General features: G+C 39.5%; 1 protein-coding gene across 1 annotated transcript in view; it reads right to left on the bottom strand.

Moving 5' to 3' along the window:
* The window catches only part of ISI1 (binding protein), a 237,069-nt gene that overhangs the window by 154,431 nt on the left and 66,237 nt on the right, over positions 1-16,401 (bottom strand). The window contains exon 2 of the mRNA XM_089384514.1: positions 11,653-11,858. Coding sequence (XP_089240640.1) covers positions 11,653-11,858 — 206 coding nt within the window. The remainder of the gene's footprint in view (positions 1-11,652; positions 11,859-16,401) is intronic.

Raw genomic sequence — 16,401 nt, 5'->3', positions numbered from 1 at the left:
CAGCAACCAAATAAACCCCACATGTGCTCAATGTTTTAGTATAAAAGGAGATGACTTGAGAGTCATTTCACACACACTTCTATCTTGATTTCTCTCCACTTGTCTTGGGTTTTAGTGGAAGAGAAATCTAGGAGTGGAAGCCCTAGACGTTGGAGGAAAAGAGGTTGCCCTAGTCACAGTCAAGAAGAAGAAATATGATGCCCTAATCTAGAGGACATTATCAAGAAGGAGCCCTAAACCTATATGTTGGTCCCTACTAAAGGCTGCCCTAACGCAGACCTAAAGGCAACCCTAACGCAGATCTGAAGGCAGCCCTAACACTATCAAAGGAGCCCTAACCTAACCTAGAGGACAGAGTCATACCCCAATCCTCTACGTTGTCTCAAGGGTAATCAAGAGGAGGATATACATTGCCCTAATGGGTCTTAGCCGCAGCAAAAGCCATGGGTCTTTTGGAGGACCGAGCTGTTGTTAGGAGGGCCAATATGCTAGGCTAGAAGGCCGCAATACAAGGTCTACTTCAACAAAAGAAGAGGGGACGTTAAGGTCACCCTTGTGACTATTGAAGAGCAGAGGAAAGGAGCTCAGATTTTCTCCTTGAGGACTGTGTGAAGAGGCAGCAAGGTCTGTGTGAAGGCCGCCCTCATAGAAGGTTGTTCTAGATGATGGGACAGCGATGGACAGCAGCAATGGACAGAAGCATGTTGGACAGGAATGTCATTATGGACAGAAGCATGTTGGGACAGCAAAATGATGGGGCAACAATATGGACAACAACAAATTGTGACAGCACAATTGGGATAGCATGACTGTTAGGGACAGCAGCTACAGCAATATAACTAGGCAATAGTGGAAAGCATGGAGCTACAAGGGACAGCTGCATGATAAATAGGACAGCAGCAACAACAAGATGCAGCAAGCAAATGGGACAGCTAGGCATGGTGCTTAGTATAGTATGGCACATGGGACAATTGTGGTAGCATGGTGCAATAATGGCACATGGGACAGCGATGCAGCATAAGGTAAGGTGCAGCAGCATGATGTGTACAACATGGTCATGATGTCTAGCATTGTGATGATGGGTGCAACATGGTGCAGCACGGTGAGGTGCAGCATGATGACGAGATGCAGCACAATGATAGGTGAAGGAGTCACCTTGCAGAATCAGTTGAAGCAGCATGTCTTCAACTAATCTCATGTATCATCTTCTTAGAGATAATCTATGCTCTTATCTAGATAAGTCAAAGTATTGACGTTTGTTGTAAATGTACTCTATCTCTCTCTGCTGAACTATTGAAGAACACATAAGAAAAATTGATCAAGGGTTTCCCCACATTGGGGTTTGTCCCTAGCTAGCGCCACATCTTGTGTCCTCTTGTCTTGGCTTGTCTTCTGCAATTTATGTTTATGTTCTATCTGCAGTTCACTTTAATGTTGATGTGATTGCTAATCTGGAAAAGATATTGAGCTAACTGTGAAAATTGAAATAATTTGCTCTAACAATAGAACATACCTAAACTTAACAATAGTACTTAACAACAATGGGAAAAATGATCTTCATACAAGATGAGTGCTTAATGACACAAGTGAAAAATTCAACTATAGGTCAATCCACAAGATGCTTAAGTAAATCAACTTATCCACCAATGATTATCAACACAAGATATTATGTCAGTTCAAACTTAGAAGCCCAAGATAACTCTATCGACAAGATTAACTTCAGATTTTAAGTGCAAAGTTAGACAACCTTTAAGACCAAGATGAGATAAGACAATTTCATATTTATGGCAGTCTATATCAGCAGTAATAATTCAGAAATTTCAGACTTTATTAGTGTTATGACAGCAATGAGGAAGCCACTTTAAATCACGAAATCTTGTTCAACCATGAAACATAAAAATTTCCAATGACCAGCAAATATAAATTAACTTATTTAGCCCACTTTATGATGAAGTATTCAGTGATATTTCAGATCTAATATATTTATAACAGCAGTAAATAGATCACAGATCAGCAAACTAATGAGGCCCAAAACAATTCCCAAGACGTCCAAAAATAGTAAAATTTCCCAAAAACTTGAAAAAAAAAATTATGGCTATTTAGTATCTAGAGGATGTGATTCAGAAATTTCAGATATGATCTATTTATTACAACAGTAAAGAGATGACAGATCAGCAAACCAGCGATGCTCAAGACAATCCCCAATATATCCAAAAATAGAAAAAAATTGTTGGAAATTCAAAATTCAAAATTTTTGGCCCTCTTTAAGTATTTGATTCAAAAAAATTTGCAAGTTTGATTCAGCAATTTATGCAGAAAATTCCAGCAAGCAAAAATTTAGACCTAGGTCAAATCCAAGATGCCCAAGTGGCCAAAACTCATGAAAATTAAAATTTTACAATTTTAAGTGATTTTGACAGTTAAATATGCGATTTTAGGGCTTAATTGTTATTGATTTGACTACTGTAATAAAACTGAAGTAAAACAAGGGTTTAGAGGTCAAACCCTAGGCCTAAGGCCTTGTAGAAACACTTGCCCAAGTGAACCAAAATTTTGGATGAAAATGCAGTTGATTTTTGGGTAGCATCGGATGTGTACTAGCTCCGAAATTTGGTGGAGGGGCCAGAACACATGAGATCTCGAAGACCCAGAAATCGTTTGGTGAAATTCCACCCAGATTGTATTTTATTAAAATAATTAATATTTTTAATGCGGTTCCTAAGTCTAAACTTAGGAAAATTAAAATATTAATTGGTATTAATGAACATATGGGTGAGAAGCTTCTAAGAGACAAGGATCAAGTCTAATTTAATATTGGCCGTTGATTAGAGATTAGATCATGACTGTTGATATCTCAACAGGAAAAGTATAAAGGAAGACTTGAGAGTCATTTGGAGATACACCGGGCAAATACTCAATAACCCGAGGGAAATTGATTCTCAAGGAGTAAGAATTCGATTTCAGAGGGAGAGTTGCAGGGTGAAGGAAGAGGAGGGTATCAGCATCAATCGGAGACTGAGGAGGAGGGGACGCAGTGCATCAAAGGGACAGCGCAAAGAATAGCTCAGGGAAGCAGCGCAGCAAGGACGCAGTCCTCACGCAGAGGTGACGCAGTGAAGGTTGGAGGGTCTCTTGGGTGTCAGAATTTCTCCAATGAGTGGAGGAAAATTATCTCAGGTGTTTTCTCGGAGGTTTCTCTATGTTCTGCAAATCATTCCTTGTAAAGAGATTGTTGATGAAGAATAATAATTAAACCCTCATCTGCTACACCGGTTTTCCCGCATTGGATTTTTCCAAGCACTATTGTCAAAAAATATTGTGTTGATGTGATTGATTCTTGTGTTTGTATTTCACTGTTCTTTTCTCCATGCTATTATGTGACAACTGCAATAGAATTTACTTTGATGTTTACTGAAGGGTTTTGTAAATAACTTATTGTGGAAAATAAGTAAGAGAAATAAGTCAATTACTGCAGTAGAATTTCGTGTTAGAAATTTTCAAAGATGCCACTTGAAAATCAAAATTTTTGAGCCTCAGACCTACAAAACCACCAAGTATTTAGCCTTAAAAATTTCAGATAAGTATTTAGGGTAGATTAGGGAAGAAATTATCCAAGCAAAATGATCCTTGCTCACAGTGTGTGAACTTGGAGACCAAAGATTGAGTACCTACAAACAATATGTATTATCTCACAATATATCAAATAAAGCACCAAATAGTTCCAGAGGGTTGAGGCTCTTGGGTTTGGGCCCAACCCAATGGCTTAGGTCCCTCTTGTGTACTTGTATCTCTTTTAGTTTCAGAGTATTGCTTAGTTTCTTGCATTTCAATAGAGAATAATCCATCAAAATCTGTGATTGCAGCCTCTACCTCATCTCTCTCATGGGAGCATGAATAGAAGGATTTACAACCACAACCCAAAAGTATTATGTTTATGATTTCTTGGAAGAAGATTTGTGTTAGTCATCTTATTTTGCATGTGCTTGTTGTAGCTTAGGAGTTGGTTTATTGATTAGATCAAAGTTCTGACATAGATTAGATAGCATTTAAATTCAACTCATCTTTTCCACTACTAGTTGTTTCATTTTTGTCAATGATAAATGGGTGTATGCATGTGATGATTGCAGGGTTGTTTGAATCTATAGACAAGGGCACCTTCACCACCTCCATCTTGGACTCCCTCACCTTCTCTTGTGAACCCCAAATTCTATCCCAAAAATTATGTTTCATGAGATCATTTTCCTAGGGTCATCGAGAGCATCCCTCCTAGTGCAAAATAGGCCTTCAAAAGGCTCTGAGCTTGGCTAGGGGCTTTGGCCACCCTTCACTCATTTACCTCAACCTCCATCCACCTTTCCATACCCTTAAACCATCATTTTCACCTCTTAAACCTTCTCGGCAGCCCTCCTGTAGCATTACAGGCCCTCCTATAGCAATACAGGGCTCCTGTAGCAGCCACCTATAGCACACCTGTAGGACCTCTTTCTTCCACCAGTTTTGATCCTTACTGCAACTTGGACTTAGTTTAGAAGGATGTTGACCCCTAGCTGTGATTTCATGATCAAGGGAAACTCCTAGGCCACTCCAAACCCTCCTTTTCCCTCACTGCAAAAACATAATAATGTTAGTTTTCTTATCACAGATTTGGCACAAATAGAATATTGATTTACATGCAAGTGTGAGCTAGTTAGATGGTACATAGAATCTTGAATTATAGTTTGGTAGGTTATGCAAGAGAGATTAGCTTCCTTTCTGCAAGTAGATTTGATAGCTTGATGAATGTTGCAAGATAATGTAGTTTCCTTTCTGCAAGTAGTTTAGCTCTTGTATTTTCATGAATGGTTTCAATAGCATTTTTCTTGTCATAGTTAGAGGTAGCTTCTGAATTGCACCTTCATTAGCCAACTTTCATTCTAATTCAGTAGGAGGAATGGTCTTGGAGCACTATTGATCAGATGTCCTAGTTGAGGGTGGCATGAGTAGAATCCCATCTACTATGCATATAGCACTGTCACCTCGAAGTTTGTACGAACCCTGAGTTGATAAATAGAGTTGAGGAGCCCTTGGGAGTTGCAACACTCTTGGTGCAATACCAGGGCTCACCACTTTTTGGTGCCATTGCTGGGGAGGTGTCTAGGTAGATGTTTTTGCTTAAGCATTGTTTTCTATTTTGCATAAAGTTTTGAAGTAACATAAAAGAAAAAGAGAAAAAATTGTGTTCATGCCTCGTAGGAGTAGAGATACTCAAGGAAAATTCTTACCAAAAACCCCCACACCCTCAAGCAGTCAACCTTCACTCTTCTTCGGTGACTGTCAGCTTCCCTCTCTGACTACAGGGGAGTTAGAAGACCCTCTAGGTGAGCAACCTGAAATCTTTGAAGAACCTATTAGGGAAGAAGAAGAACCCACTTCACCTACCAAAACTATGGATGAAAACAAGAACAATGAGGTTTTCCCTATCAAAGAGACTAATGGAGAGGCTAGAATGAAGAATATAAGCCCTACTGCCCTTCCACACTTCCATGGCTTAACCTCTAAGGATCCTGATACCTTCATGTTTGAATTTGTTGTTGTTTATAGGACCTATGACTATGCCTCTGATGACCAAAAGCTGAAGTTATTCCCCTCTACCCTTAAGGATGCAGCCTTGTGTTGGTTTATGGGTCTGCCTGGGGGTAGCATCACTACCTGGGCTCAAATGCAACAAGCCTTTAATAACAAGTACATGGACTACTGTAGGTCCAAAGAAACCAAGGAAGAAATATTTAGAATGACTCTTGGACTTGATGAATCCCTAGAAGACTATGAGGAGAGATTTCAACTCAGTTATAGGAGGGCCAGCTGCACCCTTGATCCTGAATCACTCAAACTAGTTCTTCTTCGAGGGATCAGGGAGGACATGTTGGAGACCCTCAACATGTTGTCTGGGGGAGATATCTATCAGTTATCCTATGATGACATTAAAACTATGTTCAAGAATCACTCTAGGGCTGCTAGAAAGAAGGGTAGGGCTAGTCAAGGCTTGGTTAGTTCCTCTCCTCCTCAACATCCATCAAGAATGAGATTGGGAACATGTTGGAGGACTTTAAAAGTGAAATGTTGCATACCTTTGCTTTGCAAATGGATACCATGCAGATCAAGAGGATACAAGAGGAAGCAGAGGGAGCACTAGTTATTTTTTGCCCAAGATGCACCAAAAGACATCCTAGGAACGAGTGCTCCTTAAATGACATAGAGGTCTGCCTAGTTTGTGAAGCAAATCATGCAACAGACAAGTGCCCTTCTTTTCCAGGGTTAAAAGTTGTATATCAAGGACTAAGGAGTAGAAGGGGGGTCAAAGCAACTTTGTTTCGTCAATCAAAGAAAACCTCAAGGACCTAGGCCATATCAACATGACATGCAAGGTACACACTACTCTTATTATAATCCAAATCATACTACACCCTTGCAACCATGGTACTCTTCCACTGACCATCCTAGTCCACACCTCCTTCTTGGCCCTATGCTCCTCCATATCATCCTCAATTTGTCAATCAACCATTTCAGCCATATGCTCCTCAACCTCCTCAATGGAACAACCCATCACAACGGTGGAGGCCTCAACTCAACCAACCTCCTGCTTTACTGCCTCCACCCCAACCTCAACCACAACTCACTCTTGCTGCGCCACCCAAGCAACCTCAGACACCTGCGCAACCCAATCTGAACCCGAATAACAAGTAGGCACAACAGGTCTACAGTGGAGAGACATCTTATCCTGCCTATGTTGTGGAGATCCAAGAGATCGACCTTAGGTCTGGGAGAGTATCATACAAGAAGATGAAGTGTATCATACAACACCCTACCCAATCTGTACCCTAGATGTTGTTATAGGAGGGGGGCAACCTGATGAAGATGACCTCATTGACCATATCCTTCAGAACCAACCCCCCAATACCATTCCTCTTGATGAGCTAGTGAAAGAATCTGAGAGTAGTCCTTGGACTGAGTTATGCTCAATTGACCCAAGTCCTAAACATGTCAAAGTTGTAGAGTTTGGCCCATCCAGAATCTTAAAGATTAACCCCTCTCTCTCGGCCAAACAAAGAAGAGCAATTGTGCAATATGTTGGGAGAACACGTAAATGTTTTTTCTTGGGACTATAAAGAAATGAAGGGGGTGCATCCCTCGGTTTGTAGTCATCACATCTACACCAAAAAGAGATGCAAACCTGTGCGCTAACCTCAAAGGAGAATGAACTCAACCCTTAAGGACATAGTGAAGGAAGATTTACAAAAGTTGTTGGATGCAGGGTTCATATGCCCCATCTTAGATAGTGAGTGGGTGTCTCCTCTAGTCTTAGTCCCAAAGAAGAATGGGAAGTGGAGGATCTGTGTTGATTACAAAGAACTGAACAAGGCCACAAAGAAAGACCATTTCCATTTGTGTTTCATTGACCAAGTTTTAGATGGTCTTGTAGAGAAGAAGTTCTTCTCTTTCCTGGATGGATTTAGTAGTTACAATCAGATCTAGATCAGCCCTGAAGACCAAGACAAGACTACATTTACCTATCATTGGGGTACCTTTTCTTATAGAGTCCTCCCATTTGTTCTATGCAATGCCCCTACTAATTTTCAAAGGGAAGTTTTGAGCATCTTTGTTGAGCTTGTTCATGATTCTATGGAGATCTACATGGATGATTTCACTCCCTATGGATGTGACTTCTTGGAGGCTCTCTCTAATCTAGGTAAAGTCTTGAGAAAATGCATTGAAATGAACCTCTCACTGAGTCCTGAGAAATGTGAATTCTTAATGAATGTAGGGACTGTCCTTGGCCATTCCATATCTCAGGAAGGGATACAGGTGGACCCAAACAAGATTGCCATCATCAAAAGGGTCCCTACCCCTCAAAAGCAGAGGGATGTTAGGAGTTTCTTGGGCTTAGCTGGTTATTATAGAAGGTTTATCAAGGATTTTAGTAAAGTGGCTTCACCATTGTTTGGATTGTTGGCCAAGGACTCAGATTTTTGTTGGTCAAGTAGTTGTCAAGAGGCCCTTGAAATATTAAAAGAGAAATTGACCACTGCACCCATACTTAGGGGTCCCAATTGGGCTCTGCCTTTCCATATCCATACTGATGCATCAGACAAAGTTGTGGGGGCATCCTTGGGGCAAATAGATGATAAGTTACCCTATGCCATTTATTTCATTAGTAAAAATTTGTCTAAGGCTAAATTGAACTACACTGTCACTGAAAAAGAACTCTTAGTTGTTGTGCACTCCTTAAAGTTTAAACAAATTTAGGCACTATATCATTGGGTACCAAACCTTCGTGCATATTGATCATGCAACTATTAAAAAATTTGATGAATAAGCCTGATGTGAATGCTAGGATTATTAAATGGTTGATATTGTTACAACATTTTGATTTGACTATCATTGATAAGCCAGAAAAAGAAAATGTAGCTGCAGGTTTTTTGTCTAGACTCACTTTGCGTGCAAATGATGAAGGGATGGTCGATGATCAACTTCCAGATGAGCACCTATTTGCTATCTCAGTGCTCTCTCCCTGGTTTGTTGACATAGCCAACTACCTGGTTGCTGGGAGATTTCCTCCAAATCTGTCATCCAGGGAGAAGAACAAAATTGTGAGGAAAAATTCCCCTTTCACTTGGATCGGGGGAAACCTTTTCAAACTGGGACCAGATCAGATTTTAAAATGTGTCAAGAAAGAGGAGGTCTTTGACATCCTCTCAACCTACCATGATGGGCCCTATGGGGGTCATTTTGTTGCCAAGAGAACAACTTTCAAAGCTTTACAAGCTGGCTACTATTGGCCCACTCTCCATCAAGATGCAAGAAGGTATACCAGCAAATGTGATCAGTGCCAAAGGATGGGAAACCCACACCCAAGGATGAGATGCCTCTACAACCTCAAGTGGCCTTAGAGACATTTGACAAGTGGGGCATGGATTTCATTGGGCCAATTGATCCACCATCAAGGCAGAAAAAGTACATCATTGTGTGCACTGATTACTTGACAAAGTGGGCTAAGACAAAGGTTGTCAAAGCAGCAACAGAGAAGAAAGTGGTTAAGTTCTTAAGGGAAAATATTTTCTACAAGTTTGGGTATCCAAGGGAGATAGTCACCAATCAAGGGGCTCAATTCACATCACATTTGATTGAGAATCTCCTGAGGCAACATAATATCAAACACAGAACATCTATTGCCTATCACCCTCAAGCAAATGGGCAAGTAGAGGTTACAAATAGGGCATTGGAGAGCATCCTCACCAAGGTTGTGAGCAGCAGCAGGAGAGATTAGGCAGACAGATTAGTGGAGGCCACTTGGGCCTATAACACCACTTGCAAGAAAACCACTGGGTTCACTCCATATCAATGTTGCGAACATCGGCATCGTGATAAAATCAGCAAGGGTCGCGAAAACCAAAAAATCGTAAAAATCAAGAAAATATAGGTAAAAATCGACAACCACAGGCAAAATCAAAATACCATCAAAATATCAATCAGCGAACTTCGGCTAGGCCAAAAAAATCTTGATTTCGTGATAAAATCGGGATCTTATCAAGACGTTCACGACACTGCTCCATATGATTTAGTTTATGGGAAGAAAGCTCTGCTTTCTATTGAGTTTGAATATAACACTTTGAGAATGGAAACCCAATTAGACTTAGATGTCACCAGAGCACAGCAAGAAAGGTTGCTCCAATTGAATGGCTTGGATGAGTTCAAAATGCAAGCCCTCCTACACACTGAAGTTATACAATTGCAAAGGAAGGTTTGGCATGATAAGCATATCAAGGAAAAGGTTTTTCAAGAAGGGGATTGGGCCTTGTTATATGATTCTAGGTTCAAAGATTTTAAAGGAAAACTAATGACAAGATGGTTAGGCCCATACCTGATAGAAAAATGTCATGACAATGGATCTGTCCAAATCAGAACCATTGATGAGGAAGGGATCCCCTTGCTTGTCAATGGTTATAGGCTGAAGTTATACAGGAAACCTATGTCTAAGGCAGAATTCATCAATACAATCAGCAGAGAAGTCAATGTGATTGGGAGTGTCATAGCTTCCAGTCCACAACACTTTTAGATATTTTTGTTAAAAAAAAAGAGAGAAAAAATAAAAGGCCTGGATGAAAACCTCTATGAGGCATCTGAGGCCAACTCCTAGGTTGAAAACCTCTCCAAGGCAGCCTAGGAGCAAAAAAAAGAGAAGAAGAAATAATAAAGATCCCTAGGTGAAAACCTCCCTTGAGGCACCTAGGGCAGGCATGCAGGTTGAAAACCTCCAATGAGGCAACTTGTGTGTCAAGAAAAAAAACAAAAAAAGAGAAAACACAAGGAAAGAGCTTATACCATGTTTGTTGTCTTTTCTCTTATTTTGCAGGGTTATACACAGTAGCCGATTTCATGGCTACAGGGCCAAAATTTTCAATATTTCCTTCATTATTCCATCCATCCACTTCCTATCCATCATCTCCACTCATGTGATCACCTCTCTCCACCATCTCATTAGCCTGAACTTCGAGTTTTACCTCCTCTTTGTGTTGCTACAAGAAGGTCCTATGGTGCTACAGGAGGGTTCTGAAAAGCTACAGGAGGGAGATCCAAGGACAAGGACAGCCCAACAGGAAGTCGGTGTTCCATGGTAGCAAGTCATCTCAAGCAAGGAATTAAGGCATTATGGAATATCCTATTATCCATCAAGAATAGTATGACCAAGACTTCTACAAAGTACGAAGGATTATTCTCAGCACTTATTGGCACATTTGAAGATGAGAAGATTTGGGTGATCGACAGTGGAGCATCAAGACATATGACAGGTGAGCACAAACAACTAAAGACCTTATCAAGAGGAAAATCTTCCTACTCCATTGAGCTTGGTGACAAGAAGAGCTATCCTGTAAGAGGAATTGGATCAACCTCATTGGAGCTAGAGAATAGAGGAAATATTCATCTCAACAACATCCTATTTGTTCCAGGTTTGCAAAGGAATCACTCATGATACTTATTTCTTCTCATAATCTAGATGTATCCCTCATGATACTATGAAACAGGAGCACAATGCTACTGAAGATGCTGCAAGTCACACTTACAAAAGAAACAGTTTTGGTCAAGAAAATGGACTCCCATCCTAACTACAAAACAAGGTTTGACCTTTTCTATGTATTTGACATTAGCTTAGAAAAAATTCATTTTACAGTTGTCAAACAATACAAGATCTAATCTGAGTAACCTAACCAGACCATGAAAGTCTGCCTTTGGAATAGAACTGAACAGGCTGTATTTTCTACTATGAATTTTGCAAGAACCTGAGAGTATAGTAGTAGGCATATGCATGCTCTGTTTTTTTTCAATAAAACATTCTGAAAATCTACTTTTTAGTGGGCAAGTTCTAGCAGGCTATATACTGGATTTCACTTGTTTTTTGAAGCAACAGCAATGCACTTATGATTTCCCCTGAAGTTTCTAAATATAATATCATGTATGACCAGTTTACTTTTCCTTCAATCATTCTTTGACGATATATTTCAAATTTTAGTCACTTAAACTTTAAAAGGATACGAATATCAAACTGAAAAGATATTAGACAGACATAAGGACACATCCTTCACAGAATATAAGGGGGTCTTAGCATTTAGAGTCTACCTTTATGGCCATATGCTGTTGTGCCAAAGTCCTGCTATCCCTGTCCAAGAGACAGCACCCTTCCAATACCTGGAGAGCCAGGGCCACTTCATTACTTGTAGGAAGACTAGAAATTTTTCTGTGCTCTTCAGAAGATTTATCATCTGATTTCGGGACTCGGCCACTTTTTGAAGGAGCAATTGAATAATGAAACAAAACTGGCACCACTGTTATATAACAAGGGATAAAATCAGCCAAAGGATTTTGAAAGACAGATCATGGCCATTTAAATAATTTAGTAATATTAGGAAGCATATAGAAAATTCAAAAAAAAAAGGATCTAAGCAAATTAAATAATAGATGGGAATGGAAGATTAATTGTAAGAGGAGAAGTTCAGTGGAAGGACTTTCTTTCTCCTCACAAGGTAATACTGATCATTTTATTTTCCTGCATCATCTAGATAACATCTCATTATTTTAACATGTTAATTTTCTGTCTACATTTACCAGTCCTTGCAGGACAACAAAAGCCCAATTTTGGGACTTAATTTTCAACTGGATTTGTAAGTTGCTAGGCCCAATCGAGATGAAAATATAATATAGTGGTATGCTTTGTGGTACAGGTATGAGTTCAGCCATTGATATCTGTACTAATGTCCAACAAAGACCAAAATTGGTTCAAGGCGCTATGACTACAACCAGCAATAATAGCCAAGCAAAAGAGAGGTGGAAAAAGGAACACTAAAAGAAATGTAATGAAATGAAAGTGAATACAAGAGCACTATGAAATCATATATCCTAACATAGACATACAAGTACGTTATCACAAGAAGAAAAACCTCAGAAAGTGAAGGACAGTCAGTAAAGAAACATAGCCTGAACTAAGAAGTTGCTGCCGCGAGAGGAGGGAATTAGCCTTGCTAATCTTCCAAATCACTAGTGCAGATTTCAACACCAATTCACTGCCAAATAATGTCCTCTGAAAAATGGCCTGCACAGATAGGGCCTTAGGGACATGTCCCTGATGGTGGTAAGGGTCAAGGATGAAGATATAGAAGCACTCCTAATGTCCAAGGCCGAAGAGCTCCTCATGGAAGGAAAGAAACTAGTAATGCAGCTTTGAGAAGCTGTCCTGCAGTGGTAGCCCTCACAAGCAGCTCTAATCCTCCTAGGAGCCCTGGATGTCGCATAATCAGGAACCTCAGTAGTGTGGACCAGAAAGCAATGTTGCATAGTCCTAGGGCCATCGAACTGAGTGGTTGTAGGGTGCTGAACACCCCTGTGTCCAGGACCACATGAAAGGACGCATTTTGGGAGCAGTTCCAAAAGAACTCTGAAATAGACATCATCTAAGAAAAAAGGCCTCTCTGAAAAACAAGGCAAAACATTGTTGATCAGTGTATGAAGAATGTCAATAAATACTGCCAAAGAAAATGGTACCTAATAAGTTCCAGCAGCACTTTCTTTCATAGTTTTGGAGTTTAGATCTTAGATTAGATATGCTTTTGCCTTCTATAGGATTGGCCAGTGCACTCCCACACTGTCTTGATACTTTTGTACTTAGCAGTCCCATCATCCTATTTGTGCTCATTTGTTGTGCACTAATAAAATTATCTTGTCTTGTCTTAAAACGTGTGTTGATTATAGATATCTCAATAAGGTCACAATCTTGGATCCCTTCCCAATACCTTTTAATGAAAAAACCTAACATGCCTAGGATTACCAAACCAACAAAAAAGCAGAGATAATTCAGGGTCACAAGATAAGAGGTCTTTATTCCTTTATTAATGTGTTCTCAGACTACAACCAAATGAGGATAGCAAAGGAAGACAAGCACAAGACTACCTTTGCAACAAACTAGGGATCCGTTGCCTAGAAGGTCACACCAATTGTTTTGGAAATGCATTGTTGCCTTCTCCAAAAAAACAACGAGCATTTTTGGAGTTTATCTACAAGTTTCTAGCCATCTATTTCAATAACTAAACATTGTACAACTCATTTTGAGTTTACATATGGCTTTTGAGATTTATGCTAGAACATTACCGACATGTACAACCAGCTCTGAATCTAAAGAGGAGCACTCAATTTACACCTTTTAGAGTTTTTCTTTGGCTTGTATTTTGCATGAACAATTTCGTCATACATAGGAGAAACATTAACGTCATCTTGGACCTGAAACAACCAAAATCTGCTTCTCGCACAAACTAGGGATCCGTTCCCTAGAAGGTCGCGCCAATTGTTTTGGAAATACATTGTTGCCTTCTCCAAAAAAAATGACGAGCATTTTAGGGGTTTATCTACAAGTTTCTAGACATCTATTTCAATAACAAAACATTGTACAACTTATTTTGAGTTTACATATTGTTGAGAAATCTAGGGCATAAGGATTAGGAGATTTCTCTTTGATGATAATTGCTTGTGAATGCTTTTTACTTCTTTAGATTAGGATCTTCTCTTTGCTTAGATTATTATAGTGTTATTCTTGATCAAACAGATACCAAAGCATAAACAATAAAAAGACAACAGACACAGAATGTAGGTAATCAGCCAAGGCCAAAACCTCTCCAACTTGAGAGGAAAACCCAAACGAATTCTTCTTCTTGTAGAGACTTCAATTGACGAATACCAAGACCCTTGACACAACAACCTCTCCCGAGACCAAGTCACAAGCCTTTTAACTCTTCCTTTCATGAGTCAACGATGGTCAAACTTCTTACTTCTCCCTCCTTCTCGGCTATCCTTTAGATTTCGGCTTCCTACAACCCTCGGCCTCTTCAGAAACCCTAGTTGCAGCACTTGTAAAGGATGTTGACCAATTTTTGTTCCACGTTTTTCCTTCTCTTGGATGGAGAGACTTCCTTCTCTAACTCGGCTTGATAAATGATATGTCTTCTCCCTTGATTCAGCTTTTAGGATGACCTAGCTAGCCTTGGCCCTTCTCTGCAACAATTGTACTCTATTTCATTCGCATGTGTGAGGTATATTACCCCAAAACAGATCAAAAATAATTCAGATAAGATTCTCCTTCTCTTGCTTATTGATTGGTTTCCTTTCTTGTGATCTTCGCACTTCTAATTCTCCTTTTCTTGCTTGATCGAATGGTGTCTTCAAATGGAGGTCGAGATTCCCTATATATAGTCTTTTGTGCTGTAATGCCCCACTTAAATCTTATCCTACAAATTGTGTTAATATTTACATTATCTGAAAATATTGAGAAATATTGGTCTAAAATAAATTTATGATTTCCATTATTCAAATTCCCCACTTACCTTCTCAATTTGAATATTGTGTAGGATATGGTCTCCTTCCATTAATTCAAAATATATTTATTTATTCACATTCCCCAATGTACCCTCACATTTAATTGGGAGAAGACATAGTCCTCTCCATCTTATCATCAATATATATATTTATTCATTTCACATTCCCCAATGTACCCTCACATTTAATAAGGAGAAGACAAAGTCCTCTCCATCTTATCATTAATATATATTTATTCATTTCACATTCCCCAATGTACCCTCACATTTAATAAGGAGAAGACAAAGTCCTCTCCATCTTATCATCAATATATATTTATTCATTTCACATTCCCCAATGTACCCTCACATTTACTAAGGAGGAGACATGGTCCTCCCCGTGTAATTACACTTCACATTCCCAAATGTACTTCCCCATTAAATTCTCAATTTTAAATTCATATCACAATTCCAAATGTACTCTAGCTTGGAAGAGAAGTCAACCAAGGATGGGTGAGAGTTAATGACATTAATGAGAGGTGGTTGAGGAAAGAGGGTATAAAAGGGAAGGGGGAAGGAAGAAGAGGGAGAGTTGGAGTTTTTCTTAGGATTGTGGGGGTTGGTTGTGATTGTTTGGCCTTGTTATGATTTTTGGGAGACCTTGGAAACCTGTGGAGGTTTCTTGGGTTTGAGAGGAGGAAAGTATCATTATCTAGTTTTGCACATTCTTCTTGAGGACACACTATATCTGGTTGGACTTGGGCACGGAGGGCTAGGGAACCTGTGGAGGTTTCCTGGGCTAGGAATTTATTTCCTAGTTGGCTGGGAGGTAAATCCGGTTGGGTCGGCCAGAAGGAGCGTTCAGCTGGAGCTATCAGACAAAGGTATCGTCATCAACCGCCGGAACAGGTATTTTTCCATGGACTACTCTTGTTAAGTTGATATCAATGGAATGCTCACCTTAATTTATGTTGCTTATGATAAAATGATTAGATGTTAAATGTTTAAAGATATGTGAAAAGGTCAGCAAGCTCCTTTTATTATTTATAAATTAACAGGAAAATAGATATGTTAGTGTATAACGAAATAAAGGCTCTAATAATAGGATTCAGGTTCTTACACATGGTATCAGAGCCAGGTTTAAAATCTGGACCCAAAGCCCACTAAACCCCAAATACCGTTAGAAGGAGGGCTTGACCTTCCAACCTGGTCAATGTTAAGTTGTTGTGGTTAACAGCGTTTACCCATCAGAGCATAAGAACTGGAGACACTGTTGCTGCCAATGTCTGTTCATAATATCATATGATATGTGTGTCCATCACTGATGTTGTTCTTCATTTTCCAATCTCCCCTTGAGAAATTAGGTTTAGTAGAGGCATGCATTATCTAAATATTTAATCTGCACATCATAGCATAGGTGCAACTTAATATTTTCAACCTCTCTTGACTCAAATGAGTAATCAATTAATGGTCTCTGTCATGTATAATGCATCATTGAATAAACTGCGCAACATACAGCAATATACTCGAT

This window comes from Pinus tabuliformis, chromosome Q (genome assembly GCF_031772625.1).
Source record: "Pinus tabuliformis cultivar Carrire ecotype Pingquan chromosome Q, CPIR1, whole genome shotgun sequence".
Lineage (NCBI taxonomy): Eukaryota > Viridiplantae > Streptophyta > Pinopsida > Pinales > Pinaceae > Pinus > Pinus tabuliformis.
This window is presented reverse-complemented; position numbering and strand designations above follow the sequence as displayed.